Here is a 12817-nt window from a genome sequence, read left to right as displayed (position 1 = left end):
TTAATCCTCCCTGTACCAGCGATATGAAATATGTAAACATAATGGTGTTGCATTAGGATGTACTGTACTCCTCTAACCCCCATAGCCTTGAGCAGACTGCACAGATTGCAGCCTTCCCTGTTGCATTAGCAGCTCTGTGCCGTGTGTAAGGACTTCCATGAAAGCTACCATGCTGTAACGTACACCGTCGGTCACTGGGTCTCTTTGCAGATACATCGCGGGCCAGCACAGAGGACAGAGAGAACGACCTGATTCCTCCACTGGAATATTGTATCAGAACCAAGTAAGTACAAAGTCTCCTTGTTAATCTTTCTAATTATTTCCTATATACATTTCGTAATGAGTAGGTTGGAGGACTGATAAAGTGGAACGCACCAGCCAATCAATTCCTAACTGTCATTTTTCAAATACAGCTGATTGGCTGGTGCGTTAACCCCTTCCACTTTATCACTTCACCGGTCTTAATACATCTGCCGCTCTTGTCTCTGTTACAACCTACAGAACACATCTCCCACGCATTGTCGTACACTGTGCTTTCCATTACATTACAAGCACCCCAGACAATCTAGAAAAGAATACGCTGCCGAGTGTTGTTTTCTAGTCCTCAGTCTCCCCTCTTATCATCATGTACTCTGATTGTCCCGCATATCATCATATACCCCTTCAAACCCCCCCTCCCCCCCCAACTCCGCCACCTTACTTACAGTACCTCTCACCTGTGACAGACTGGGGGCAAAAATCTTCCCCCAGAATTTGCAGTGCATACACACATGGGGCAGTGGGTGTGTCCATGCCTCTTGGGGGAGTGGTCACACTTTATTACGTTGCTCTACGACTCACTGGGGTGTGGCCTCACTGCATTTTCCCATCTCAGCGTGCCATACAAGCAGAGAGGTGGAGCTACTCAGCCAGGCCTTCAGGCAGCCGGTCTGGCCAATCAAGCCATCAGCTCGATAGCTAGTCTGACCCTGACCATATAATGCCACACAGTACCACCCTCCTCTTGATTTTATGCCAGATGTTGTATTTTATACAGTACATGTACAACTCCCTGTGTTACTCCATCCTCAGGTCCTCCACGGGGTGGAGGTAAGTGACACATTCACAAATTCAGGATGTGCCTCTATGTGCCCAAGTGTACGCTCCCATGTGACAGGTTTGAGACATGAAGACACAGCCATAAGTGTAGATATATTTTGTCTTAACACCAAGGGCAGAAACTGTCCGTTATACTTCACCATGACTGCTTACATCACACAGTTCTATGTTGCCCCAGAGCTGACAATCTATAAGCAGAACAAGTCAGAGGTCGTCAGTTGCTGCATCATCAATAATAGGCTATAAGTTGGGACTTTTGGTCATTGTGGTGCCCAGGTGTCTGCCCTACATGACCCTTCCCCGATCACCACGCCTAGTCATACGCCAATAGCAGCCCCACTCCAAAGTATAGTATTACGGAGGTCTGCAGGATGAGCCGGCTCCATATTTCATCCAGCAGCTCACATCTGCTGTGTGTGTGACTGCTGGGACGCATGGTTATATATGAGTTACAGGAAGAGCTCGGTGTGGAGAGCGGCCAGTTGGGTGTGGTAGATGAATGCAGACAGATCCTTGTAATGGAGAATTCTCCTTTCCCCATGTTCACCATCCATTGCATACTTGGCCTCCATGTGACGCATACAGGGAAATAAACTCAACATATCATAAAGAGTCTCCAGATGTTCAGCAGCAGCCAGAGCCAGCACAGCGCTGTGCCTGTGGTTTTATGGGGAACATATTAGGGAACTCTGCCGATCCTCCCACCTTCATTCTTCTACATTCGTGTCCGTCATGTGCAGATGCAGGTGACCTTGGATTCTCATATGCCTGAGAGAGGGCATGCTGGAATTTATAGTTCAACATCAGCCGAGCTGAAGGATAATTAATTTCTGCAAAGAAACGGCTGCTGTGTTCATAAAAGCATCAGTGATGATTTTTATTGGATATAAGAATGATTGTGCACAGAGAGACTGCACATAGTATACGCAGCGCCGCCTACTGGCTGTACTGTAGGATAGCAGAAGCATTGATAGTAAAAGACAAAGTAATATCTTCTATGATATCATTCATCAGAAGTGACACTAAATCGGGCCTGGTATATAAATTATCGGCCCCTTCCCCGATGTTTGGGGTTTGCGCTTGTGCGTTTATGCACACGTGCAAACCCAGTTTCATACTCGCCAAACCCATTCGCTCCAGAGGGGGGTTGACGGGGGTGGACGCCGAGGGCGGAGGAAAAGCAGCTGAGCAGATGCCTGATCGGGGCAGGCGGCTGATGTCCCATGACGTCGGCACCGGCCGCCTTTACCGCCATCTCCGTTTCAATAAAAGTTGATGGTCAGCAACCATCGAATGATTTCTGTCCCCTTCGGCCGCAAGCGAGGGGATGTGTTTTCGTACATACACTTAACCACGCTATAGGTAGCGAATATACACTGCCTAGCGAACTGGTCTGATATCTATAAAAATTACAATAGGTGATGTTGCCCATAGCAACCAGTCAGATTCTGTCTATCATTTTCTAGGATGCAACAGTGAAATCATAGACCGAAACGGATTGGTTGCTATTGGTAACATAACCTCTTTTAATTTTTAGAAGCTCTAGTAAATTTCCCCCTTTGACTTTCACCATAGCGCATTCGGTTGGAGACTAAGATGAAGGCGCATTTAAAGACCACACCCCCAGCCAAATTGACCAATTACATGTTGGGAGGGTTTCATAGTGACCGTTTGCCACAGACACACCAGCCATGGGGGGTGATTCTGGTTGACACGCAGCGCTGCGAGTAATTTTTAGCCCGCCCACTGCTCGCACATGTCGCCCCCCCCTTTTGCATAAACATCCATTCGCAGCCTATGGGGCGACAGCCACATCATTCAATGATGTGGTGCGACACGCAAAGCTAAGACACTCTCAGATGTCTTAGGCTTGCCTGTGTCCTGAAGGGGAACATGGCGGTCAGCCGACATCCGGTGATGTCAGCTGCCCGCCCCCGGCACCCACAACATCAGCCAATTAGCATGAGAACACCCAGGTTTTTTTTATGGGGCGTTCCCATGTGCGCGACTACCCACCGCCTCCCCACGTCCCCCGCCTGCACTAGTGGGTGCGAGCACCTGGCGGACAATCTGCTCACTATTGCCGCTCACACTCGGAGTGAATTTGAAGAAAAACATTGCACACACGTGTGAATTTGCACGGGTGCGCATGGACCAGATTAAGGTCCATGGACTATACATCCCGACGAAGGTCCTGACTAGGGTGGCCAATCCCGGGATCGGGATCGGCGGGATCCCGGGATTTGGCTTAAAAAACGCCGGGATTTGAATCCCGGGATTGGATCTTCCAATCCCGGGATTTCGGGACTATATGCGCATGCGCATATCTAATGCCGGGCAGCGTCTGAGCGAGTGCTCAGACGCTACCTAGGAGTTCCTGATCCCCAGACTGCAGTCTGGAGCGGGTATGGGCAGTCCGACCTGCGCAGTGTGACCTCTGACCATCACACTGCGCAGGTCGGACTGCCCATACCCGCTCCAGAATCATCTCTGACCTGGACCGGACCTGGCAGCGTCGGCCGCCCGCCCTCCGGGCGGCTCTGCTGCTACTGCTACCGCCGCTGACGTCTCCTGCTCCTGCCCTGTCTGCCCTGCTCCCGGCCGCCGGTGTGAGTAAATGAATGTGCGGGGCGGCTGTAGCGGGGGGGACTGGGCTTCTTTGTAGTATTTTTTTTACCTAAACTGATTAGAGATGCCAATCCCGGGATCCCGGGAATCCCGGGATTGAGCATTTTTCAATCCCGATTCCCGGGATTGAAAAAATGCCCCGGGATTGGCATCCCTAGTCCTGACTATCGAGACAGCGGCACAGTCCCTTCAAACCAAGACTTGTCCTACGTAAATCAGGCTAGTTGGGAGATATACGATCTTTTACGTAACTCTAAGTATCTGGTATAACATGTTGTTGTCTTGTTTTCTAGATGGAAAGGCGCACTAGTAGACTGGAATGGCACAGAACCCATCCTTTAACATCACCGCCCGGAGCTTCGGGGCAACCCTTTCCCAGTAGACAACATTGCGGAAATACACATTTACAGTACATGGTGATTGCTAAGGCGTGTCTGATGTGCTTTATTACTATCATGTAATAGATCTGTTTGAGAACGTAGCCTCTCAGCTGTAATGAGGAATCATCAGTACAAATGTGAAGTGTGTTGGGTTCTGGGTACTCGCAGCATTGGCGTAGATGATAACATCTGAGATCTCCGCATAACAAGACTTTAATCATTACCAACATTGGACAGAAGACTTGAAAATGTGTAATATAAGTGTTTATATAATTAGGTTATCTACAAGTGGATAAGCATGCAGGGCGTTACCTCTACACAGACTCCTCTGTGGGATATGTGGTTTTACAAGCCAAGTGAAATGAATGTTTAGCATATTTAATAAATAATAATAATTATCCATGACAAAAATCCATATTTATCTCACAATTTCCCATATTGAAAAATGTTAGCACCATGATCTCAATCTGTTCCCATTACAAACTATTGCTCCTAATTTGGAGGCAGCAGCCTTATGTGACCACACACAAATATGATCCCTGAAAAAAAACATATGTTGCCAGATGTAATGCGGTGCAAATCTGGCGGCCATGCAGGATGCCAGCTTAACTTGGGTTTTCTTTTAAAGGGGCAATCCTTTGCAAGGTATGGTTTTGCTTTGTAAATAATTGCCCCTTTAAACAAAAACCACAGACTTCAGCCGCCATTGCGCACGGCCGCTGGAGCCGCACCGCATTACATCCTGCCCATAAGGTGAGATTTAATATCCTGCGAGTAACCATTTACACGGCAACGCCAGGTTAAATGATTGCCGCTTTTAATTATATGGGCAGGCTTGCACCAAGTAGCACACAGCTGGCACCTTGCACGATATTAAAAATCGCCCTCGATGGATCATTGGGTATGATCCATTATAAATCTCACTTAACATTGCTTTTGATTGCGGTTGCTGGTTTGACAATGCCTTAAAACTTTATTTTTTATTCAATTGTATGTATGATGTTTTATCTCCCAGTTTAACTTATTTGCTAAAATATGTTGTTTTTGTATTTTTTTTTTTAATATATATTAAGTAAAATGTATGCGCATGAGGATGGGATCCTACAAAATAAATATACAGTATGGAAATACTGTAGGAGTGAGTACGTAAACCTGACTTTGGATTGGTTAGTGACATTATTAAATGCAAAATGTTTTTTATCATGTTAATTTTTCCGTATTTTTCGGACTATAAGGCGCACCTCATAGCCTTCAATATTCGCCAAAATAGGCCGTGCGCCTTATAATCAGGTGCGCCTTATGTCGGACCATTTCCTGCTGACACCAGGACGTAATACGTACACTACGCATTACATACACTGCGATGACCCCAGAAAATGGCATCAGTGAAGAGACATGCTGTTTTAGCATGCGCCTTATAATACGGTGCGCCTTATGTATGGGTCAAGTACAGAAATAGAACCCATAATTGAGACTGCGCCTTATAGTCCGGTGCGCCTTATAGTGCAGAAAATACGGATATATATATATATATACTGTATATATATATATAGAGAGAGAGAGAGAGAGAGAGAGAGAGAGAGAGAGAGAGCTATAGCTATTTTTCAGCAGGCTCCAGCAGGAACTGAGGCCCTTATTCTAGTTTACTCTGACAAAATCTTTCTTAGATGGACAAAACCATGTGCACTGCAGGGGGGCAGATTTAAAATGTGCAGAGAGAATTAGATTTGGGTGAGTCATTTTGTTTCTGTGCAGGGTAAATACTGGATGCTTTATTTTTACACTGCAATCTAGATCTCATTTTGAAGTAAAACCCCACCCAAATCTAACTCTCTCTGCACAAGTAACATCTACCCCACCTGCAGTGCACTTGGTTTTGTCCATCTAAGAAGGATTTTGTCAGAAAGAGTGAACTAGAATAAGGGCCTCAGTTCCTGCTGGAGCCTGCTGAAAAATAGCCCTGGATATAGATATAGATATATATATATATATATATGTACACACACACTAGGTGATTCATCGCTCCCTACGGGCGCTCTTCACACCGGCGTATGGGGCTGCGCCCCCTTAATTTGTGAACGTTTGTATTGTGAGAAATATGGTTAGAATTGTATGAAAGATGCCTGTATTGCAACTTGAGTTATAGGTGAAATGTGTTAAATAGAGAGCATATGATGTGGAAGGGGGTGTGTATTGTTTTGTTTAATTAAAAAGCGGTTACAGAGTAAGATGTACATTGATAGTGTGGATGGTACAGTGACATTTGTGGGTGTGGGGGTGTGTGCGTGTTGTTTAGGTGTGTGTGTGCAATAGTATAGTAGGGTGTTTTTGAGTCAGCGGCTCCCCACTGGCGGAGGTCACGACACAGGAAAACAGGAGGCTGGGTAGTGATAGGGGTGTGTGGGCATAAGGGGGACTAAAGAGGAGGGTGGGGGACACTGTGCAGCTTCTGCCAGTGGGTGACGGTCCAGCGTGGCAGCACAGGAGTACAGGACGGTGGCTCCTCAGTGTCTTCTCCTACTGGGTGGAAGTTACAGGGCAGGAGAACAGGAGGCAGGGCAGTGATAGGGGTGTGTGGGCACTTTGCATGAGGTAAAGGTTTTTGGCTGTTGCAGAGTAGGGATGGCCATTGGCGCAGATGCCATGGATGGTTGGCATTGATGGCGATTAATAACAATAAATGTATTATTTATAAATTCATATATTCATAAATAGATTAACTTTTAAATACAGCAATGAAATTCCATAGATGGAAAAACCTCACATTTCATGTGTCCCATTAAGGCTTTCACAAAGCTACTGAATTTCTACCACTCAAAATTACAAATGCACTGAAATTGCAATGATTAATGGTCATGCTACTTGCGCAATACAGATATGGTCACACCCTGTGGTTACTGCAGATTCAGCGCTCTCACAGACAGTGTGCTCAATGGAATGGGGCATGCCCATCCCACTCAGTGCCCACTATCATCCCACTCAGTGCCCACAATCATCCCACTAAGTCCACCACAACAATCTCACTGGGTTACAGCATCCATCACATTCAGCTCCCACAAACTGCTTAAGCTATAATATTCTATTGTCTATGTATTTACACCTTCTTCCCCTATATGCCTCAATGCTGCTGTCTTCCCCAGAATCTGATTGGTTACTATGGGCAACATCACCTTTTTTCATTTTTAGAACCTTTAGTAAATTTATGGTTGTCTAAATCCAAGTGGGCTAAAGGACCTGTCATGTGACATGGCAGGACAGGGGGAGGAGCAAGTTTGGAAGAAGGGACCTTAACGGTCTCCCCACTGGCTCGCTTTGCTCGGCAAGCTCCTAACTGTCTTTATTATCACACAGCTGGTTGGGTGGTGTGTTATCACGTTATACTTTATCACCGCTTTACCAGGCTTAATACATCTGCCCCAGTGTTCTCATTGTATTTGCGCTCTTTACAAAAAGACTCAGTATATGCCTGGCCACCACAGTCCACCTCATCCCTTGTTCCCAAGAGTCCTCAATCCTCTCTGGCTAAGGTCTGTCCTGTCACTGCAGTGGAAGCCACTGGAGGGGGCATGCTGTGACTCCCATGGCACATGTCGGAGTGTATATTATATAGTTAAAAGCCCATCAAAATGATGGCTCAGTCCCTATCTGCTCCTACCTCCAATCTCTGTCTTCACAGCTCCCTCTTATATCCAGCAAGTTTGAAAACGATTACTTTACTTTCGGCCTCTATTGGTCACTGGCGGTACTTCACCTCAGAGAGATGAGGAGTAGTTATACTTTTTTATATAATAGATAGATAGATACAGTGGTGTAGCTAGGTTCCACGGTGCCCGGAGCAGGGCATAACCCCCCCCCCCCCCGATTTGTAGTAAGTCGGACCCTTGAGCAGCGAAAAGGGGGCGCGGCCTAACATGCAACACACCGTAATGCCCAGGCTGCTCCCCCTGTATAATAAAAGGACCTCACAGGCTGCTCCCCCTGCAGTGGTCACTGGTGTGGTGATCCCAAAGTTCAGGATATTATGGGGAGGGGGGGGGGGGGAATTAGTTCCCACTCCGTCACGTTGGTGGTGACTGGGGAGCTAGGTGTAAGTCGCGGGCTAAAAGGGGGAAACAAATAGTTAAAGTCTCAGGCTGGTGGTGCGGGGGGCTGCTGGTTGTACTCCAGCCGGGACTTGGTCGGTGTGGCGTCCAACTCCAAGCCCGGCTCCACAGTGCTGGTGGTGCGCTACTTCCGGGATCGCAAGACCCTGCCGCCCGGTGCCGCGCCGGCATCCCTGCCTTTTTACTTTCCACACTGACTGACTTTCCCCACTGACTGCGGGGGATCCGGTGGCAGAGCTCCGGCTCCAGGTGACATGTCGGTGCTGGTGCTCCGCCCTAGCTACGCCGCTGGATAGATAGATAACAGATTATGACCTTGAATCCAAAGGATTTAGAGCTCTTTCTTATTTGTTTGAATCTGGAAAGGCTTGTGCTGTGTACTTGTCACAGTGAGAACCGTAGAAAACATCTCAAAATTTCCTTCAGTAGCCCGGAATCCCCGAGTTATGTAACACTGCCATTCTTCCCAGCAACTTGGACTCATGGGCAAATCAAAGGGGTGGTCTGGGGGGTGCACCGGACTGCTGGCCATCCAGACCATTAGGCAATTCAAAGCAATGACAGCCGGGCAAAGAGAGCTGTGCTCTGCCCAGCTGTATACTCAAAGGATCCGCCGCTATTTAAAGCAATGACAGCCCGGCAGAGAGAGCTGTGCTCTGCCCGGCTGTATACTCAAAGGGTCCGCCGCTATTTTCAACTCTCCAGCGAGATGGGGAATCAATAGGAGCATTCTGTCCAGCAGCCAATCGGGAATAGCATTGGTGGCTCTTGATCGACTGCCAGACCGCAAGCTCCTTTTGGCTCGTGGTCTAGCGGGAGAGTTGAAAATAGCGGCGGACCCTTTGAGTATACAGCCGGGCAGAGCACAGCTCTCTCTGCCGGGCTGTCATTGCTTTAAATTCACTCCCCCTTGGCAACGAGCAATTCCCTCCCCCTTGGCAACAAGCAATTCACTCCCCAATTGGAAACAAGCAATTCACTTCCCCTTGGCAATGAGCAATTTCAGTCCCCCTTGGCAACGAGCATTTAACTCCCTCTTGGCAATGAGCATGTATGCCCCCTTGGCAGCGAGTATTATGTCCCTGGCATTAAGCAAGAACCCCCCTAGCAATGAGCATGTAGGTAAGCGCCACTTATGTATCAAATATGTAATGGGCATCATGGTTTGTGTTATAATATGTGATGGGCATCATGGTGTGGGGTATAATGTGTGATGGGAATCATGGTGTGTGGTATATTGTGTGATGGGTATCACCGTGTGTGGCATAATGTGTAATGGGCATCACAGTGTGTAGCACAATGTGTAATGGGCATTATGGTTTGTTATATAATATGTAATGGGCATCATGATGTGTGGCACAATGTGTAATGGGCATTATGGTGTGTGTCCTTATGTGTAATTGGCATTGCGGCGTGTGGCTTTATGTGTAATGGGTATTAGAGTGTGTGGTATAATGTGTAATGAGTATTAGAGTGTGTGGTATAATGTGTAATACCACGCCTCCTTTCCATGAGACCATGGCTCCTTTTCTACCATATTACCCATTACCATATTTTTAGATTCGCCAGTGCCAGGACTGTGAAGACGAGTGGTACCCATAATAATGACACATTTAAAAAACAATAATAAACACCTACAGAAATTGAATTTTCAATTTACCCATTTAATGTAAAAAGAATTTCGGTACTCGTTTCCTAGCACGGCGCCAGCGATAAAAATTGTATCCATCGGGACTCCCAAAAATCGCGCTGATCGCATGCAACCAAATCGCATGCGATGCGATCGACGTGATTTTTACATTGGAATCAATGTTAAATGGCCCCCAGTCCCCAATTTTTATTGTTTCCCAACCCTGATGGGTCAAATGCCCCCCCATTGTTTACGCCACCCCACGATGAACGCCAACCCGAAGCGTGGCGAGCGCAACGAGCCCGCAAGGGGCGGCGGTACGCGTCCTCCGACCTTTTCATACCCCCACTATCCACGTCGGCGTGGAGTTGACTTTATATAGTGTGGCGAGCCACCGAGTCCGAAGCGTGGCGAGCAGACGTGCATTACTTCACAGGTATTACGCGTCCGCTCGCCACACTATATAAATTCAACTCCACGCCTGATCAAAATGATCTTTTAAAAAAACAAAATGATCATTAGGGGTGTCCATCCAATTTAGTGTGACATTTCCAGCTGTGGCCAGCTTCAGACCAGCATGATAGGAGCGGCTGTCCGAACACCGCAGGTTGTTGCATTCCTCGTCAGGTTGTCCGGGAATGAAGACATTGTGTTCAAATAGAAATTCTCCTCCTGTGGATCACTCATGGGTAACAGTAACATTTCATGAACATCAGAATGTGCTGAGTGTACAGGCTGCATCCGTTATCATTAGTGCTGTACACATCAGCATTCCACAGCTAAAGGTACAAGCTTGTAGCAGCATAGAATCTGACTCAGACGTTACGGTACAAGCCAACGAGCAAATGCAGAGGCCTGATCTACAGTATATAGGGGAATATGCACAGAAATAGATATCTCCGTTATTCTTACTATACTGGATTTGAAAAAAATTCTAAGTGTATAGATAACTAGAAAAGGACCTAGAATATTTTGGGTGACCTTAGTCTCCACCCTCTGCTATGTTCCATCACCCCCCATTATCCCTGTTGCTCCACCACCACCACCGCTGTTAGGTCTGTCTCCTTCATGCTGCCTCTATTTACTCCTTCCCGGCTAAAGTCTGTCCCAACATGCTGCAGCGGGAGCTGATAGAGGGGTGGCACTCGCCTGCTGTAAGTGCCCTGGCTCCCACTGCACGTACATGTAGATGGCAAAACAAATCTTAGCAGATTATTCAAAGAATATATATCAAACGCTCGTCCACCATTGTCAGGCCTGATTAAAGGTCCCAGGTGCCCTAGGCTAATACACATGTAGCTCCCCTTGTAGTGCTGCTAAACACATGTGTATGGGGGCTCAGGGACTCCTCAGTCATCAGGGGCGTAGCGAGGGCGGAGTATGAGCTCCGGGCGCCTAAATATTACAGGGCGCTGGAGCCGTGCACCTCAAGCTCTGCCGCTGGCTCCCCCGCCCTGCTCCCCAGCCCACTCAGCTCGCCCACTCCCCGCTGTGCCTGGCTGGAGTCCGCCACTATTTTCAATTCAAGTCTCCCACTGGACCGCTAGCCAATAGGCGCTTTCAGTCCAGCAGCCATCAGAAGCAGCATTGGCTGCTGGACCTATTGGCTAGCGGTCCAGCGGGAGACTTGAGAATTGAAAATAGCAGTGGACAGGCTCAGGCTCCCTCCTGGCAATGAGCAATTTCAGTCTCCCTTGTATGTAGGTAAGTGGCACTTTTGTGTCAAATGTGTAATGGGCATTATGGTTTGTTAAATAGTATGTAATGGGCATTACGGTGTGTTATATAGTATGTATGTGTGTATCATGTGTGGCCTTATGTGTAAATTGGCATTATGGCATGTGGCTTTATGTCTAATGGGTATAACAGTGTGTGGTATAATGTTAGGCCGCACCCCCTTTTGCCGAACAAGAACCCCACCTACTACAAATCGGGAGGGGGGGGGGCGTGAAACATGCCCTTGCTCCGGGCTCCCTGGCACCTAGCTACATCACTGCCAGTCATACAGCCCATGTGCATGTAGTGAAGGTCATGCAACTGGCATGTAGGACCTAATGCTTGTGGTGTGTGAAGGAGACTTCGGCTTTAGGCTGCCTGTAGCACAATGAACATAAAGTAATGGGTTCATCCAGGGCTGGTGCAAGATTTCTTGGCATCCGATTCCTACTATAGGTAGATACCTACTCCACCCATATTTTAAAGTGCAAGATCTCTAGCTGAATTTTGTCTTTTTTACTACTGTGTATATACCACTTTTTTCATTCACAAACACATACATACTGTATATGGCAGACACTATTACTTTCTGTATACAGCTTATGATTACCTAAAGATTTACCTTGAAAGGTAAATTGGGTGCCGCATGACCTCCAGAAATTCGGGATTCCGATGGTTACTATACCGACATCGGAATCCTGACTGTTGAATGCCAGTCTGGATTCTGACTTGCAGGGGCTATTCCTTGAGCCACTGAGGCCGCAAGGGGCTTCTTTGTGCTCATCCCCCTCTTAGACTACCGGGATTGTCGGTATACAGACCATCAGAATCCTGACTGCCGGCCCGCCATACCTCACCCGGTAAATCTGGGACGTTGAACATGAACTGCAATGACGATGAGTAGTAATTTCGTGGATTAAACGTCTGTCCAGAAATGCTGACTTTGCCTGCATGACACATATAGAATACACACGGATGAGCGGCTGACGGGATGTTGGCGGTTACAATACCGATAGAAGGAATCCCCGCTGTAGACAAACTCTAATGCCCCGTATAACATATATGATCCCTGCCACAGCAAGGTGTGGGGCATCGGCGGATAGTCACGCCCATAGGAACGCCCAGTATTTCATGGGCATTCCCATGTAAACGCTGGGAGTTCCCATGGCAATCAGGCCATGACGTGGGAGCCGGGGGCGGGCAGCTGACATCACAGGATGTCAGCTGCCCGCCCACTTCCTCCCGTGAGTGCATGCAAATCT

The 12817-nt window shown here is 47.6% G+C and overlaps 1 protein-coding gene across 6 annotated transcripts in view; it reads left to right on the top strand.

Moving 5' to 3' along the window:
* Positions 1-5262, top strand: part of MINDY4 (MINDY lysine 48 deubiquitinase 4) — a 117574-nt gene extending 112312 nt beyond the window's left edge. For all 6 annotated transcript variants that reach the window (XM_083186865.1, XM_083186863.1, XM_083186862.1 and 3 more), the window contains exons 17-18: positions 211-283; positions 4020-5262. In XM_083186865.1, the coding sequence (XP_083042991.1) occupies positions 211-283; positions 4020-4068 (122 nt within the window). In that variant the 3' untranslated portion in view covers positions 4069-5262. The remainder of the gene's footprint in view (positions 1-210; positions 284-4019) is intronic.
* Positions 5263-12817: the final 7555 nt, after the last annotated feature.

This window comes from Crinia signifera, chromosome 5 (genome assembly GCF_055691185.1).
Source record: "Crinia signifera chromosome 5, ASM5569118v1, whole genome shotgun sequence".
Taxonomy (NCBI): domain Eukaryota; kingdom Metazoa; phylum Chordata; class Amphibia; order Anura; family Myobatrachidae; genus Crinia; species Crinia signifera.
This window is presented reverse-complemented; position numbering and strand designations above follow the sequence as displayed.